Source organism: Peromyscus maniculatus, chromosome 8 (assembly GCF_049852395.1).
Source record: "Peromyscus maniculatus bairdii isolate BWxNUB_F1_BW_parent chromosome 8, HU_Pman_BW_mat_3.1, whole genome shotgun sequence".
Lineage (NCBI taxonomy): Eukaryota > Metazoa > Chordata > Mammalia > Rodentia > Cricetidae > Peromyscus > Peromyscus maniculatus.
In genome coordinates, this window is record NC_134859.1 from 92,013,348 (window position 1) to 92,030,455 (window position 17,108).

At 37.1% G+C, this 17,108-nt stretch overlaps 1 protein-coding gene across 1 annotated transcript in view; it reads left to right on the forward strand.

The window, feature by feature from the left end:
- The window catches only part of Efcab3 (EF-hand calcium binding domain 3), a 419,664-nt gene that overhangs the window by 150,357 nt on the left and 252,199 nt on the right, over positions 1–17,108 (forward strand). The window contains exons 52-58 of the mRNA XM_076543522.1: positions 6,377–6,430; positions 7,138–7,233; positions 7,786–7,839; positions 8,383–8,487; positions 11,846–11,899; positions 12,341–12,445; positions 16,653–16,757. Coding sequence (XP_076399637.1) covers positions 6,377–6,430; positions 7,138–7,233; positions 7,786–7,839; positions 8,383–8,487; positions 11,846–11,899; positions 12,341–12,445; positions 16,653–16,757 — 573 coding nt within the window. The remainder of the gene's footprint in view (positions 1–6,376; positions 6,431–7,137; positions 7,234–7,785; positions 7,840–8,382; positions 8,488–11,845; positions 11,900–12,340; positions 12,446–16,652; positions 16,758–17,108) is intronic.

The following is a 17,108-nucleotide window of genomic DNA, read 5'->3' on the forward strand; positions in this document are numbered from 1 at the left end:
TGGGTAGACCGAACTTGATGGCACTGAGCCCCAGTGATCTGCTCGTCTGCACCCCACCAGTGCTGGGATTGCAAGGATGCACTATCATGCCTGTTATATGTGTCCTGGGGATTGAACTCAGGTCTTCACGCTTACATGGCAAATGCTTTATGGACTAAGTTTTCTTCAACACTGTCTTTTTGTATTATATATCTTAATTTATGTCATATTTTTATGATTGACCTTAGATATCAGAGCAATTGATAGAAACCAAATTTTTATTTATTACTGTGGAATTTGACTGAAATATGCTTTGCTTTTTATACTGGGTTTTACAATTATTATGCAGAGACACATCTGGTTGTCATAGTTGTTATGTGGGTGGGAGCTGTTAGCATTCAATTTCTCATGTATTAGAGATACTGGATACCCTGAATTCAAGCGACCTTTAACACAATGAAAACTGTCCTGTGGTAAGTTAATGTGCTTAGTAATTGGGGATCCTATGCCCTAAACTAACTGCTGCTTCTGTGTTACTGTCTGATTACTACAAACTAAACCTTGGGAGTTAATGCTCACTCAACTTTTTCTGACTTGATTCATTGTATTGCAAATGAGCATTGCCCTTCCTTTATAAAATGTGAGTTTTTTTAGAAAATTTCATATCTTTATTTTTATTGTATGAATTTTTTGCCTTCATGTATGTCTGTTTGTCACAAGTATGCCTGGTTCCTGTGGAGGTCTCTCGAATATTATTAAGGACCAGTCTTAATAATCTTCTTCCCAGGGGCCCAGAAGAGAAGCTATGAATGGCAAGAATTATTTTCGGGAAAAAATCTAAGTACACTGAGCTCTTTAGACTGTCTACTTTATTTTATTCCTCTGGGATAAAATCCAGTCTACACAGCTTCAGTTCTGTTCTCATGCCTACCTCCTTTTTTGCCTGATTTCTCTCTACCTTTATCTGCTGCCCCCTCTAAGTTCTATCGTAATTCTCTTATCTTAGTTCTGCCTCATCTTGGTCTTTTTCTTTCTTTCTTTCTTTCTTTCTTTCTTTCTTTCTTTCTTTCTTTCTTTCTTTCTTTCTTTCTTTCTTTCTTTCTTTCTTTTTTTGTTTTTTGTTTTTCTAGACAGGGTTTCCCTGTGTAGCTTTGCGCCTTTCCTGGAGCTCACTTGGTAGCCCAGGCTGGCCTCGAACTCATAGAGATCCGCCTGGCTCTGCCTCCCGAGTGCTGGGATTAAAGGCGTGCGCCACCACTGCCCGGCTAAGGTCTTTTTCATCTCTTTCTTACCCATCTCATTCTTCCCCATCTGTCTCTTCCTCATCTTCCATCTCATTCTTCTAGTTCTCCAGTGAAAATCCTCAAAATCCTCCCTAAGTCTCTGAGGTTTACAGTTATATACCCATGCAACAGCAGTGCTCCAGCTAAAGCAAGGTCACCAGGCTTGAATTCTTACAGGGTCATAAAGGCAGACAAGAGTTTTCCTCAGCCAGTGACTGTCAGGCTTTCTTTTATAACCCAAAAGGGGAGTGGTAAAGGAGGAGGTCAACTAAGAGCTAAGATCGGTTAATATCAGAAAAAGGGAATTTATGTGCTCAATCTACATTCCTAGAAGTGGTTAGGTAAAAAGTTAGGAGTCTATAATGTTAGTATAAATACCACTAAGGCTGTATAAGAAAAGGAGGGTCTGAGCTTAATTTGCCTTAATTCAGGAGATCATTTGACCTTGGTTGCTTGATAGGTATTTCAGATAGAATACACTGTTATGAGTTCTTGGAAGTATACAAGCATGCAAAGAAATCATTACAGGAATCAGCTTATACACACACACACACACACACACACACACACACACACACACACAAAAGCTAAAATATCACCAAGATTTCTTAAGCCATGGCTTGACCTTTGGAAAAGTCCTTGACTTTTCCAAGTAGTAGCTTTTGTGATAGAAGCTGAATTCTATTACATTTTCCTTTGGCTTGCAGGAGAGGTCAGAAGAGGCCATTGGATCCTCTGAAACAGGAGTTACAGGTGTTTGTGAGCCATTGTGTGGGTGCTGGGAGCTGTACCTGGGTCCTCTGCATGAGCAGCCAGTGCTCTTAACCACTGAGCTGTCTTACCAGCCATGATAATGTGAGCTTTTAGCAGAGACTATGCTGGCTAGTTTTATATCATCTTGTCAGAAGCTGGTTCATGTGGCAGTTTTCAAAGGTCTAGGTTCTGTGTTCAAGGGCCAGTGACTCCCTCAAAGTATACAGTAAGCACAGATAAGCAATCTCATTAAATATTTGATTCAATATGGTGAATTAAGAGAGTATGATTTTGGTTGAAAAATTTTAAATTGATATAGTATATGTCCTATAATAAAATGTGAAATGTTTATGTTATCTGAGTATGTTTTATTTATTGAGTTTGGGGGAATTTTTTTTTTCATTTATTTCTTTCTAGGCAAACAACTATATAATTAGAGGCAATGAAAAATATTAGACTGCGGTTTATTGTTTTTAAAGTGTATTCAAAGTTGAAGACTGCCACTACAACCTACTTTTAGAACATTTTCATCGGCTACAAAAGAAAACTCTTACCTTATAGCCATCGCCCTCCTGTTTTTCTACACCACCTCCCTTTCTCAAGCCCAGGCCTCTGCTAGTGTATTTCCTCTCGTCGTAAGCTGCTCTGGATGTGTCAAATCCTGGAGGATTACAGGCTTTCATGATGGGTTCATTTCACTTAGAGTATGTTTTATAGGCTCATCCAGATAGCAGCATTCTATCTTATTACTAAATCATATTCCTCTGTGGATACACTTCCTTTTGTCTTTATGAAATCTCCAGTTAATGGAACCTTAGGTCATTCTCATTGTTTGTCTATCGTGTTGCTTTTACTATTTGTGTACAGTTTTTTTTTTTGTAAACATTTTCCATTACTCTTCGGCATGGAATTGTTGAATCAGATGGTAAGTGTGGTTAACTTTCTAAGGAACTATCTAATTGTCTTTTGAGTGTTGCATATTTACATTCTTGCAAAAAATGTGTGTGTGGGTTATGATTTCTGCATCTCTTCTGATTCTTTTTATTCTTACAATTTAGGCATGCTAGTAAGTGTAGAGTGGTATGCCATTGTGGCTTTGATTTATTTTCCCTTGTGACAATCATATTGAATATCTCCATGTGCTCATTAGCTGTTTGTTTAACTTCTTGAAGACATGGCTGCTCAGATCCTTTGCTCATTTTAAAATTAGATTCTTGTCCTTTTATTATTGACTTAAAAAACTTGCTTTACCAATATTTTCTCAATTTTCTTATGTCTTTTTATTTTCTTGATAGTGTTATTTGTAGCGCAAAACTTTCAAATTGTGATGTAATCCAGTGTGCTATTTTTTGTTGTGTTTTGTTTTTTCTTTTACCATTAATGTGACTGTTAGCCCCTGGACTATTTCCAGACATTTGATTTTTTTGGATGTTCCTTAGGGGAAATTGCACCTCACAGTGCTATTCTGGAAGCAGGACTCTGGTGATAACTCTTTGATCTGTTTCACCATTCACTGAATTTCTCAGATCTTTGACTTAATGGAAATGGATGCATGTAGTATGTATTTTATGTCCTTCTAGGGATGACTGTGAGATTCAGCCATGTGGTTGCATGTAGACTGTATTACCCTTTATTGGTGAATAACATTCAATTGCATGAATATACTTTGATTTATTTATACTCTTATTGATGGACATGTAATACTTTCTATTTTGGCCATTCCCACTAAGGTTGATAGGACCATTTGTATGTACAACTTTTAGCAGGAGTGCATTTTAATTTCTTTTGGATAAGTACCTAGGAGTAGAACCTTCCTATATTATAGAGTATATGTAGATTTTTTCTTTTTATTTATTCTCTCATACTATGCATCCTGATGGCAACCTCTCCTCCCTCTATTCCTCCCACTCCCCCACCTCCCCTCTCCCCCAGATCCACGGCTCCTCTGTTTCTCTTCAGAAAAGAGCAGGCCTCCCAGTGATTCCACTGAACACTATGTAACAAGATGCAATAAGACTAGGCACAACCCTTTGACAATTCCAGTTTCTTCACATCCTTGCCTAATATTCTTTTTGCTAGCTTTCATTTTAAATGATATATATGAAATTATAATTTATTCTGATTTTAACTTGCATTTTGCAGATGACTAAATATGTTTTAAATATTTTTCATGTTCTTGTTGGTTTTATTTTAATATATTTAATATATAAAATGTATTTAAATATATAAAATAGATTTGATATATAAAATATTTTAATATATTTATTATATAAAATGTTTTAATATATAAATATGTTTTAATATATGTATATAATATGTTTTAGTATATTTATATCTAAAATATTTTAATATAGTTTATTATAATATTTTTAATGAAATGTCTCTTAGGTCTTCTGACCATTTCTATTAGATTATTTTTATAATAAGCATAATGCTGGTAAATTGCCATGGGCTGCTGAAGTTTGTTGAAAGCTGACTCTGGGAGCTAAGAGGGCAGCTCTCTTGTCTCAGACCCTAGCATGTTTAGTTAAGCATTCTCTAAAATTCCTTGTCCTGGGGAAGGCTGGCCTGCTAACTGAAAAGGGGAGAGGAAAACAGCAAATAGCTAAGGGTCTTAAAAACACTACACCTTTGAGAATGCCCAAAAGACATTGTCCAGAGATTTTCAAAAGATGTTAGAATTGTTTATCCCACGACACAAACATGCCTGTGGTTGGCATATACACACAATGGCCATCCATGGAGAGAATATTCTGCTTGGCATGGAAATCTCTTTACCCAAAACTCCAGGATGAGGGCTTCACCAGGACTTTCTCAGCCATCAGCTGGATAACATTACCTTTGCTTGTTTCCCAGCGGGACTACTCTAGTCACTTCTGATGGATGTTTTAAGTGCCTGATTTGATGGTGTTTTTCTATCTCTCTTTCTATTTACGTGCTAGTTGATATGTGTTCTTTTACATTTGCTCACTATATACCCAACAAACTCATTCATTTGAAACGAAAAGTATGGCTCTTATAGATCATTGTCCTCACAGAACATCTTTTTATTGTTTATTTGTTGGATAGCTTTATATATTCTCGTCTATTTTACATATTCATTGTCAGATATAGGTATTCCAAATATTTTCTATAAGTCTATGATTTGCTGATGCATTTTCCTAAACTTGCCTTTAAATAAAAAATTTAATTTTGATAATGTCCAACTTATTAATCTTTGTGATTAGTGCATTTTTTATGTTACTGAAAAAAATCATTGCCTACATCAGGGTCACTCAGTGACTTATGCCTTTTCTAGATATTTTCTAATCATATAAGATATATTTAATTGTATGATATATTTTCAGTTAATTTTGTATGAAATGAAAGATAGTAGTCAGTGTTTTATAAGTAGATAGCTACTAATTTTAGCACCAACTCTTAAAAATAATTTCCTGCCTTCATTAAATTAACTTGAACTATTATTCAAAATATGAGTCAGTTTCTGAATGTTCTGTTTTATAGACCTATCACTGTGTTAGTTACTGTGGCTTCAGAGTGAGTCTTTTCAACATTGTTCCGTGTTTTCCAGATTCCTTTACTGTTCCTTAGCATCTCCATTTCAGTTTTCAGGATGACTATCAATTTCTTCAAAAGACAATGATGTAATTTTGACATAAATAGTATTGTATCTGTAAATTCATTTGGAGAGAATAGACATAGTCACAGTGTTGAGATATCTCTCTCTCTCTCTCTCTCTGTGTGTGTGTGTGTGTGTGTGTGTGTGTGTGTGTGTGTGTGTATTTGGGGACAGTAGAGATTAAGTATGGTTATCTTAGCAATAACCACAATGCTCCTTTCTTTTTATGAAAGACTTTTATTTCTTTAAACAATATTTTGTAACTTTTAGATCAGAAGACTTGGGCATTTTTTGTCAGCTTTACTTGTATCTTAACATTTCATCTTCCAATTGCTCACTGCTAGCATCCAGCAGCAAACTGACTTTTGTATGAGTCTTGCATCCCACTGCTTTGTTCAACTCACTCATTAGTTGAAATAGTGTTTTCTAGTCTGTGTGGTTTTCTGCTGCAAATGATGACACTTTTCATCTCCTCCCTTCCAACATCACAGTGCTTTTCTTTGTTCCCCCTGCCCTCTTCTTGCCTTGCCTGTGTTTCTAGAGCAATGTCAAATAAAAGAGACAGTAGTAGGTCATCTTCCTCCTGGTCCTTAATCGAAGGGGAAGAAAGGACTTCAATATTTTATGTTATTATGTTAGCGACAATATTTTATAGTTGTGTAGATACCTGCTTCTAAATTCAGCTAATGTTTTTGCAATAATGTTTTTATTATCCGTCTCTCAGTTATAGTTTTTCTTATAGGTAAAGAGGAGATTGATGTCAACAAATTAATGGATACAATAAAAGCTGAAAAAGGTTGGTAAGAAAATACTATGAGTCTAAAATCCAGTTTCTCTAACCTAATTTTAATATACTTAATTATCTAATCATCTATTTATGATTCTTTTTGACATTTGTATTATGGAAAGTCGTATCTAATATCTTAGGGCCTGGCTAAATATTGTCTAGTTCAGCAATTCTGTATGAAACAATGATGGCATTTTCTTTACCCTGGGAAGATTTTACTGGCTCTACCCTTCCTCATGCATAGGCCCAGAGAAAGCATTATCTGGAATAAAAAAAAAAAAAAGGATGTTGGCTGGGTGTGGTAGTGCATGTCTTTAATACAAGTACTTAGGTGATAGAGGCAGGAGGCTCTCTGTGTATTCAAGGCCAGCCTGTTCTACAAAGTGAATTATAGGCTAACTAAGACTATTTAGTGAGACCCTATCTCTAAATAAATAAATAATAGGCATAGGCTGTCTCATAATTAAAGAAAATGATTGGACCTATGCATGACAGTATCATTAAGTAATATCATGTATATTCCATCATTATGATTATTTTTACTAGGAATCAGAAAATAAATCACATTCCCATGATTGTCACTAACAAATGGGTAGGCATCATTGTGCTCTTACTGTCCATATGGCAGTCAGTACAGGGTAAGCATGAAAGTCTGCATGTGCTTAGAATTCTTAGGTCTTTCGTTAGTCTTATTTACCTGTGTTTTCTACCATTAGAAGGAGAAACGGTTGGTGTTGCTGATATTAAAAGTATACTGCACTTAAGGTATCTGCCTAGAGGAAGCATGGATATGGCAAATATTTCTGTTGATGGTAAGAATTTTAAATTGCATAGAATTTAAGATAATTTATAGTTATACCTGTTCTGTGAGAATGTTCATCCATTTTTATGCAAAATGCCATTTACTTGCCAGAAAATTTTCAAAAAGGAAAAGACTTCCATTTTTTTAAAAGTAAATTTCTAGTAGTTCTCCTTTAAAAGAAAGTTCAACTACATTATGAAAAAGTTTTCAGACTGTCTGCTCTGTCAATCACTGATTCTGCCATTAGCCAAAAGACTGCCTATTCTGGCTTTAGAAACCAATGATTGAGCATCCCCAGGATTAGTTGGAAAGAATGAAAAAAAATAAATTGAATAGGAATAAATTAAAGAGGAGAAATGAAAAAAATTAATGGTAGGAAGAATGTTAAGAGGGATAAGACAGATGAATGGGTGTAGAGGCCCCATAGAAGGGTTTTTCGTTCTATAATTATGCAATTATGTTATAAACATTGGGGAGAAATCCTAATGCCTACCATTATGAATTATGGCTTTTAAAATGACTCAATGAATTGCTGGCAACCTGATTTGTACCTTTCATACAGATATTCGAGAATTCTACCAAAAGAAATTGACTGATAGTGTGGGAGCCATTGAAGGTGAGTGGAATGTGTACAGGAAAAGCAGAAGAATTTGAGATCACTGTGTTGTATGTTTGTGCAACTTTCTAATAATTAGATTGCAATTTCTGCCACCCTTGTCTGTATTCTGATACCACGTGTACATTTCTTCTAAAAATTTGGAGTTTTACAAATAACCATGCATGTTCTATGGTAGAAAGAAAATAATTAGATACCAGGTTAGCTCTTTCAAAAAAAACTAAATTAAGTAAAAACTTTGCATACATTATTATATTGGCTGACACAGGCAATCTGGCCACTGAGGAAATAAACACAAATGGTACTTCTTGTTCATAAGTCTTAGATTTGTTCACTATGCATTCTTAAGCAGTGCTTAACCAGCCAGCTAATGAAAACCAGATCAGGAAAGTTACTCTGGATGTCATCCTGGTGTTGATGTCTCTGGCACAGCTGGGCAGACTTCCCTGGGCCTTGGTCTTTGTGTGTTAGAATCATTATAAGGATCTGAATGCATTGCCTTTAAGACAGTAACTAAAGTTTGCTTACATTCTTTTTCTGTAGGAGAGGATATTGATGTTCATAAACTGGAGTCTGTTTTGCAAACTATGGATGTAAAACTTTCAGAAAATCAAATGAGTGACCTAATGAAAAACCTGCAAGTTGATGGTAAGATATAGTGAGATTGCCTGTGAACGTCTGATAACAGTAACATTTCCACAAGAACCCCTGAAGTTCTTAGTTTTCAATAAGATATTATTTAGACAAGAGTAAGACAAGAGCAAGTTCCATCTCTTGATATTAAAAGTTACGTTTCAGCAATTTGATTTATCTCTATTGGTAATATGATTGTATCTACTATTGCTCCAAAGGTTTAAGGAAAAGACAACTTTGAGGATGTTCCATGAGATGGACATAAATAGAAACAATTTAAATTCAGAAAATTTTAAGAAGATAGAGAAAACATTGCCAAGAGTGAAAAAAAAAATATTTCTTTATTTTACATCCTGATTGCAGTTTCCCTTCCCTCCTCTCCTCCTCTCCTCTCCCTTCCTTCTTCCCTCTCCCCCCACCTATCCACTCCTCTGTTTCTATTCAGGAAAGGGCAGACCTCCCATGGATATCAACAAAACATGGCTTATCAAGTTACAGTAAGACTAAGCACCTCCCCTTGTATTGAGGCTGGGCAAAGCAACCCAGTGTGAGGAATAGGGTCCCAAAAGCCAGCAAAAGTGATAGAGACAGCCCCTGCTCTCACTGTTAGGAGTCCCACAAGAAGACCAAGTTACACAACTGTCCCATAAATGTAGAGGGACTAGGGCAGTCCCATGCAGGCTCCCTGGTTGTCAGTTCAGACTCTGTGAGCTCCTATGAGCCACGGTTAGTTGATTCTGTGAGTTTTCTTATGATGTCCTTGACCCCTCTGGCTCCTATAATCCTTCCTCCCTCTCTTCAACAGGATTCCCAGAGCTTGGCCTAATGCATGGCTGTGGGTCTCTATATCTGTTTCCATCAGTTACTGGATGAAGCCTCTCTGATGACAGTTGGGCTAGGCACTACTTTATGAGTATAGCAGAACATCATTAGGCATCTGTCGCGCCGGCATGGCAATTGGGCCCGAAACCTGGCGAGGGAAGTTGGGATGAACACAGCACACACCAGTCAAGTTGCAAGCATCAGGACTGTCTTTATTCTTTCTTCCCCATCTTATATACCCTTTCAGGAGGAAACAAACAAAATTGTTAATCAAGCACCCAGGGTCAAGGAACGGTCAGCGTGCCCCAAGGAAACCACAGCTGCCAAACCACGAGATATACCAAACAGCAAAACATCTGCAGAACAGCCTGACCTCAGCACACTCAGAACAGGGGAGGTGGGGGCAGTCTTAGAGGGGTCAGAGCCATTCTGATCCCAACAGGCATCATTACATTGATTTTTTTTTCTCTAGTTGTGCTTGGTTCTATCCTATGTCTCCAGCTTCTGGGTCCTGGCACTCCATGCAGTGTCAGGCATGGACTTCCTCTTCTGGCATGGATCTCAGACTGGACCAGTCATTAGTTGGCCACTTCTTCAATCTCTGTGCCACCTATACCCCAGCACATTCCATAGGCAGGACAGACTGTAGGTCGAAGGTTATGTGGCTGGGTTGGTGTCTCAATCCCTCCATTGAAAGTCTTACCTGGTCACCGGAGATGGCCAGTTCAGGCTCAGGCTATACATCTGCTATTCCTAGGAGTCTTAGCTGGAGTCACCTTTGAAGATTGCTGGGAATTTCTCTTGCACCAGGTTTCTACTTTACCTCCAAATGCTGCCCCCCTTTCCAGTTGTCTCTTTCAGTATTCTCCTCCTTCATCCCCCACCCCAACCTGATCCCTCATGTTCCCATCCCCACCTGCCTTCAGTCTACCCATGAAATCTTTCTATTTCCCCTTCCCAGGGAGGTCTGAGCATCCCCCCGCCCTGTACCCTTTTTGTTTCCTAGCCTCTTTGGGTCTGTGGATTGTAGTATAGTTATCTTTTACTTTGCAGCTAATATTCACTTATGGGTGATTATATACTATGTTTGTCTTTCTGGGTCCGGGATACCTCACTCAGGATGATTTTTTTTCTAGTTCCATCCATTTGCCTGCAAATTCATAATGTCATTGTTTTTAACAGCTGAGTAATATGCCATTGTATAAATGTACCACATTTTCTTTATCCATTCTTCAGTTGAGGGGCATATCTAGGTTGTTTCCAGGTTCTCGATGTTACAAATAAATCTGCTATGAACATAGTTGAGCAAGTGTCCTTATGGTATGATTGAGGGTCCTTTGTGTATATGCCAAAGAGTGGTATAGTTGGATCTTCAGGTAAGTTGATTCCCAATTTTCTGAGGAACTGCCGTATTGATTTCTAAAGTGGCTATACAAGTTTGCACTCCCACCAGCAATGGGGGAGTGTTTCCCCCTTGCTCCACATTCTCTGCAGCATAAGCAGTCATCAGTGTTTTTGATCTTAGCCATTCTGACAGGTGTAAGATGGAATATCAGAGTCGTTTTGATTTACATTTCCCTGATGGCTAAAGATGTTGAACATTTCTTTAAGTGTTTCTCAGCCATTTGAGATTCCTCTGTTGAAAAGTCTCTGTTTAGATCTGTACCCCATTTTTAATTGGATTATTTGGTGTTTTTTTTTGATGTCTAGTTTCTTGAGTTCTTTATACATAAAGAAAATATTAGAATATATAATTTTTCTTAAAATATTATCCTTTCAGGGATGGAGAGATGGCTCAGTTATAAAGAGCACTGGATGCTCTTACAGAGGACCTAGGTTTGATTCTCAGCACCCATATGGTGACTCACAACCATCTGTAACTCCAGTTCCAGGGTATCTGACACCTTCTTCTGACTGCCTTGGGCACTGCATGTATATGGTGCACATACATACATGCTAGCAAAACACCCATACACATACAATAAAACAAATAAGTTGAAAAGATGTTATTATCCCATCCATCCCACCTATTACATGGACCAAATGAATGAGAAAGGAATGAAGCATTTCTTAAATCCTTCCTTTTCTACTTGAAAAGTTCAAGAGAAACTTATAGACCCATTTTCCTAACTATTAGCATGTTTGTGTGTCTAGCCATTCTAAGGTAAGGTTAAGATGAACTAGAAAAAAAGTACTAGGACAATGTGAAAAAATAATACAGTGTCTTCACCATAGATGCCTGTCTGAGACATGTGACTTTTTCGGACAGAAGGTTGATATACAGCTGAGGATGTCACAAGCAATTCCCCTAGAATCCCAGAGAAGTGGCCTGGGCACTTAACTGTGTTCTCAAAGCAGTCCTGTCCCAAAAAAACAAAGGCTCTTTGCCTAACATAGAGTGATTCTCAATACTTGTGATTGAGTCCAGTGAGCAGAGTGTATCTATTCTGATTGGTCTTGATTTCCCAAGTTTACCAACTTTACAGTTTTAACTCTTCATCATTATAAGTAAATGATGCTTGTTGTTTTCTTTCTTTCTTTTTTTTAACAGATAATGGAAAGACTTCATTCAGTAGTTTGTTGGATTCTGTCACAGCAGTTGTAGGTTAGTAAGAAATTTACTAAGACTGGGGTGCAGCCCAGTAACAGCTCTTGTTACCATGTGCACACACACTGTTCAACTCCAAGAATCACGAAAACAAAGCAAAACAGTTCAATGAATCCATCTCTGGCCATGCTGCTTACTAAGGAAATGCATTTGTTTAATTGTCTAGATTTGAAATGTAAACGATCTGCATTCCAACGGCAAATGTTTTTTAAATACTTCATAACAATATTTTAACAAGTTTCTATTCTCTGGAGTATGTCCTACAAATTTTGCTTTATGTTTGATATAGACTATATACGTTCTTAACACATTAGATGAAGTACAACAAAAAAAGTAGTCAATTCACAATGAAGAAAAATCACCCAAACACTCTGCAATGAATAAAATGTTCTGTATAAACCCCAAATTCTTACCTGTCTATGTTTCCAATGTTTGAAGCAAAAGATTTAGGTATTGAAGACAGGAAGAAAGTTCCAGAAGATGTAAAGTCAGAACACAGGGATAAAGTTAAACGAGAGAGCATGAAAAGTCAACAAGCTGATGGTAAGCACTCATACTGTAGCACAGCCAACAAGGACTTATAATTGTGCACATTTGTGAGGAATTTATGTATTGAGAAATATAAAGGTTTTTAACTTTTCAATATTTACCCACTATTATATAAATAAAATCCAAGCTTTCACATTATATTTTGGTTTATGGATAATCTGCCTTTTTGGTCTTTCAAGCTGCCAGTAGGACAAAGAATTGTCGTAATTTATTGGGCTTTTTTTTTTTATTTAGGGCTTTTTTTTTTTTTTTTTTTTTTTAAGAAGGGTTTTCTCTGTGTAGTTCTGGTTGTCCTGGAACTCACTCTGTAGACCAGGCTGGCCTTGAACTCACAGAGTTCCGCCTATCTCTGTCTCCTGAGTGCTGGGATTAAAGGTGTGAGCCACCACCACCTGGTTCTACTCAAATTTTAATCCAGTGAGAGAATATCCTTAAGATAATAAGGAGGAATGGAGAGATGAGAAATCAAAATGGATGAGAATTTCTCAGAAGTTTAGAAAATAAGAAATCATAAAGAGTGTTTTCTGCAGAGTGCCAGCCTTAAATGCTAATGTCTGAGTAGAATGACTGAAATAAGTCTTTCTCCATTCTACTGTATTAACATTTTATTTGAATATGACTTGAAGTGATTCTGTGACAAATCATAAGGTCTCAACTTCTGAAATCATATTTTTGATGTACAACCCAGCTGATGTGCCAATCACTCTTTGTGCCTGTTTCTGTAGCAGTTGCCAAAGCCTCAATGGGGGTTGGAACTTCCAGATCAAAACTGGAATGGCTACCTACTATGTGAGGTGTTTACCCACCACCCCCACAGTTCCCCAGAGTTTTCTTGAGTGTGAGCAGCAGGAAATATTAGATAGAAGGATTTATTGCAGAGAATATCGCAGAGATAAACAGATAGAAAATAAAGGATAGCCTCGAGAGGGCCTGGAACCTATTCCAACGGGCCCTGACTGTCTCTGGTCCAGGGTTTTTATAGAGACGCCAAGGGGTGGAGCAAAAGACCTCCTCCCCCAGCACAGCCAAGTGCAGACCATCTCAGACACCTGCACTCAGGCCCGGTGGTCCTGATCATCCTCTATTCGGACCTGCTGGGTAAAGCCACGAGGAACCTGAGAACAAGCTCCCACACCACTACAATTTTGTATTCTAGATTTATGTCTAATACATTCTTTTTAAATTAACTAATAAGTTAAGTAAATAGTAGTGCATGTGCATGTATGTGAAGGTGGGTGTACTTGTCCAAGTGGGCATGTATGGAAGCCAGAGGTTGGTGTTCAGGGTCTTCCTCAATTTCGTGTGTGTGTGTGTGTGTGTGTGTGTGTGTGTGTGTGTGTGTGTGTGCGCGCGCTGTGTCAGAGTCTCTCACTGAACCTGAAGTTCATTGATTTGGCTGGACTGGCTGTCAGTGGGCCCCTGGTATCTTCTTGTCTCTGCCTACCAGCTTTTAGGTTATGAGATTGGGCTGTAGCTTTCATATGGGTTCTGAGATTCAAATTAAATTCCTTATGTTTGTGAATCAAGTGCTTTTACCCATGGAGCCACCTCTGTAGCCCATATACTCTTTTTAAAAAGTATCCATTGTATTACTTGCTTATATTTGAAGCAGCATTTCTTTATGTATTCCTGCTTGGCTTAAAATTCTTTATGTAGACTAGACTGGCCTCAAACTTGCAGTGATCCTTATGACTCTATGTCCCAAATATTGGGAATATAGGCATACACTGCTACACCAGCCTTCCAATATATTTTTTTATTTTTGTCAAGAAAAGAAAATGAAAGTCTTTGTCCAAACTTTTAACTTTTAAGTATAAAGGAAGAGCATTGATTGGATTTTTTTCTTTTAGTTAATCTATATATTATTTTTCACAATCCTATTATTTATTTATACTGTTGTTACTTCCAAAACATAATAACAACTTGAAAATTAATAATACAGACAGATTGCATGCCTGATTATGTTTATTTAAAGGTTTTACATTTGTAGCTGATTTGTGTTGTGTGTAGGGATAGATGCATACAATGTATGGCAAGCATGTGGAACTCAGAGAACAACTTGTAAGCATCACGTCTCTCTACAATGAAGGTTCTAGAGTGGAAAGCAGCCTGGCCTACAGGAAAGTTCTAGGATAGCATGTGCTACATAGAGAGACCTTGTTTCAAAAGCAAAACAGAACAAAACATAAATACAGTAACAACAGAAAACAAATAACGAAAAGAACAACTCATTTCTCAGTCATAGAACTATATACACAGAAATGGTAATCAAGTGAAAGATGTGTATCAAGAAGTAATACTTTGCCAGCTCCTCACAGATCTTCCCATTGCATCCTAGCACCAGCCATATTCCTTAACACCAAAGAAAGCCCCTAACTTCAATTATAACAAATACTTTCTTTGCTTTTCTTGTTTTTCCACATATATTTGTATCATTGGATAGTATAGCTGTTTTCTGATTTTTAACACTATAAATTGAGTTATACCATATATATTCCATTATGTCTAACTTTACACCAACCCCATATTAGATACAGCCGTGTTTTCTTTTTTTATTATTATGATCCCTCCCTCTATAAATAGTGATTATATTATAATACCCTGTATTATATTACAAATAGTACAAATACCCTGGTGCCCTGGAAGCATGAGTTTCTAGAGTACATGTTTGGGACTCACATTGCTAATGCTTATGTAGCATCACTTCCGTTTGACCAGAAGTCATATACCATACTGCTTGTATGAAACTTACTGGTACTTCTAATCTGTTCTAAAACTTATACTGTCTTTCAAACCTCTGCCAATCTGATGCATGTGTTACTGGTATATGGCTGTGGTTTTAATTGATATTTTTGTAATTACTAAGAAGAGTGAACATCTTTTTGTATCTCAATGGCCATTTGCATGTCTTCCTTATGATTACTTATCTTTCTTCAGACTGTGTTATGAAAAACATACATCTTGTCAGGATCCTGTCCTTGTTACTATGTATTAGAAATACCTTCTTTCATTGTCTAGTCTTTTACTCTCAGTGGTATCTTGATGAATAGAAGTTCTTAATTTTATGGTAGCAAAATTGAATCAATGTATTTTGCTATTCCATTTTGATGAAGCCTTCTCTACTCTGAAGCTTTTTTCATCCGTTTTCCTTGTAAAATCTTTATAATTTATCCTTTTACCAGCTCATTGATGTCCCTGGAATTAGTGAATATAAAGTAAGGTAATTTTAATAATTTTGCATGGGTATCCATTTGTGATAGCAGCATGTCTATAATCCCAGCTCTTGTGAGCTTAAGACAGGAGGCTCATGTGCGCAAGGACGGCGTGGACAACATTGAAAGGACACACCCTACTTTGTCTTACTCTTTAGGAATTTGTTCTACTGCTTTAAAATTTTAGAAAAAATTTTTTGGTTGAGGTATTCATGTACACATTAGGTAGTGATCAGCTAGCATCATGTCCAGCGTGGGCATACATATACACACATATAAATGCATAAGACACACAAACACACATACATAAGGCTTATACCATCCTTGTTGATATACATATGCCATCTCTGTCATTAATTAAATACCCATAAACAAATGAGAATCATTCCGTCTCATTTATTCTCAGTTGGAAGGTGTGGCCTTTAAGGTTGCAGGAGTCAGCTGCACACCTTTGCCTTTGCTCCCTTCACTACATGAGATCATCAGCATCAAAGACCAAACTGGGGTTCAAAACTTGCCATCAGAACATATTTATGGCGGCCTTCACCTCCTGGGCTCCTGCTTTCTAATAGCTTTGGGGATGGTCTTTCCTACCCCTTTGTCCACTCTTTGTTGCTTAGGAGGACATGCTTTGATCATTTTGTCCATTGTTGCAGTTTCAGCATTGATCTAAAGGAATTTGTTAGTGGGTTTTAATTAGCAATAGAGGTGTATAATTTGGAAGTTCAGAAAGCTAAATTAAGTGCTACCCATCATCACCACTAGTTGACTCACTTTAGCCTTTTTTTTTTTTTAGATGATTTGGCAGTTGCTTAACCATGTAGAACATTTTTATTCTAATTCCAACAGCATTATGGACCCTATCTCCTATATATGAACAGGCTATTGAGCCTTGATCTTTCTCATGAGATTTATAATCATAATTCACAGTAGTATTAATGGTTATATTACAGCATCAATGATTTTCCTTGTATTCTCTTTTTCCTAAGAATGGACTCCTGCTTCCAAAAAATTGGATAGTCTTTTACAAAGCATGGGAATCAACCTTGCAGAAGAGGAAATTAATGACCTGCTACAAAATCTGCCAGTTGAAGGTAAGCATTAAGATAGCTTTAGATTTTTTTCAGAGAATATGTACTTCTAGAAAAGGATCTTTGAACACTTGTCATTAAGAAGACACAAAATATGTTAGAAAATTTGGCCCCAAAGTGAATGTGGTTTTTGGCTCTTGAGCTTTTCTTTAACTTTATTTTTATTTTGAGTGGGAGTATGATCAATGTCACTGCTAGACTTGGGCTGAATTAGAGAGACACAATGCTGCTGAAGAGAAAGGATATACACAGGACGAAAGCAGCGAAAAATAGAACAGAGCCAAAAGGGAGGAATTTGTAAGTAGCACTTTTACTCTGAGTTCCCATCATCATTTTCAGGGACATTTAAGAGAC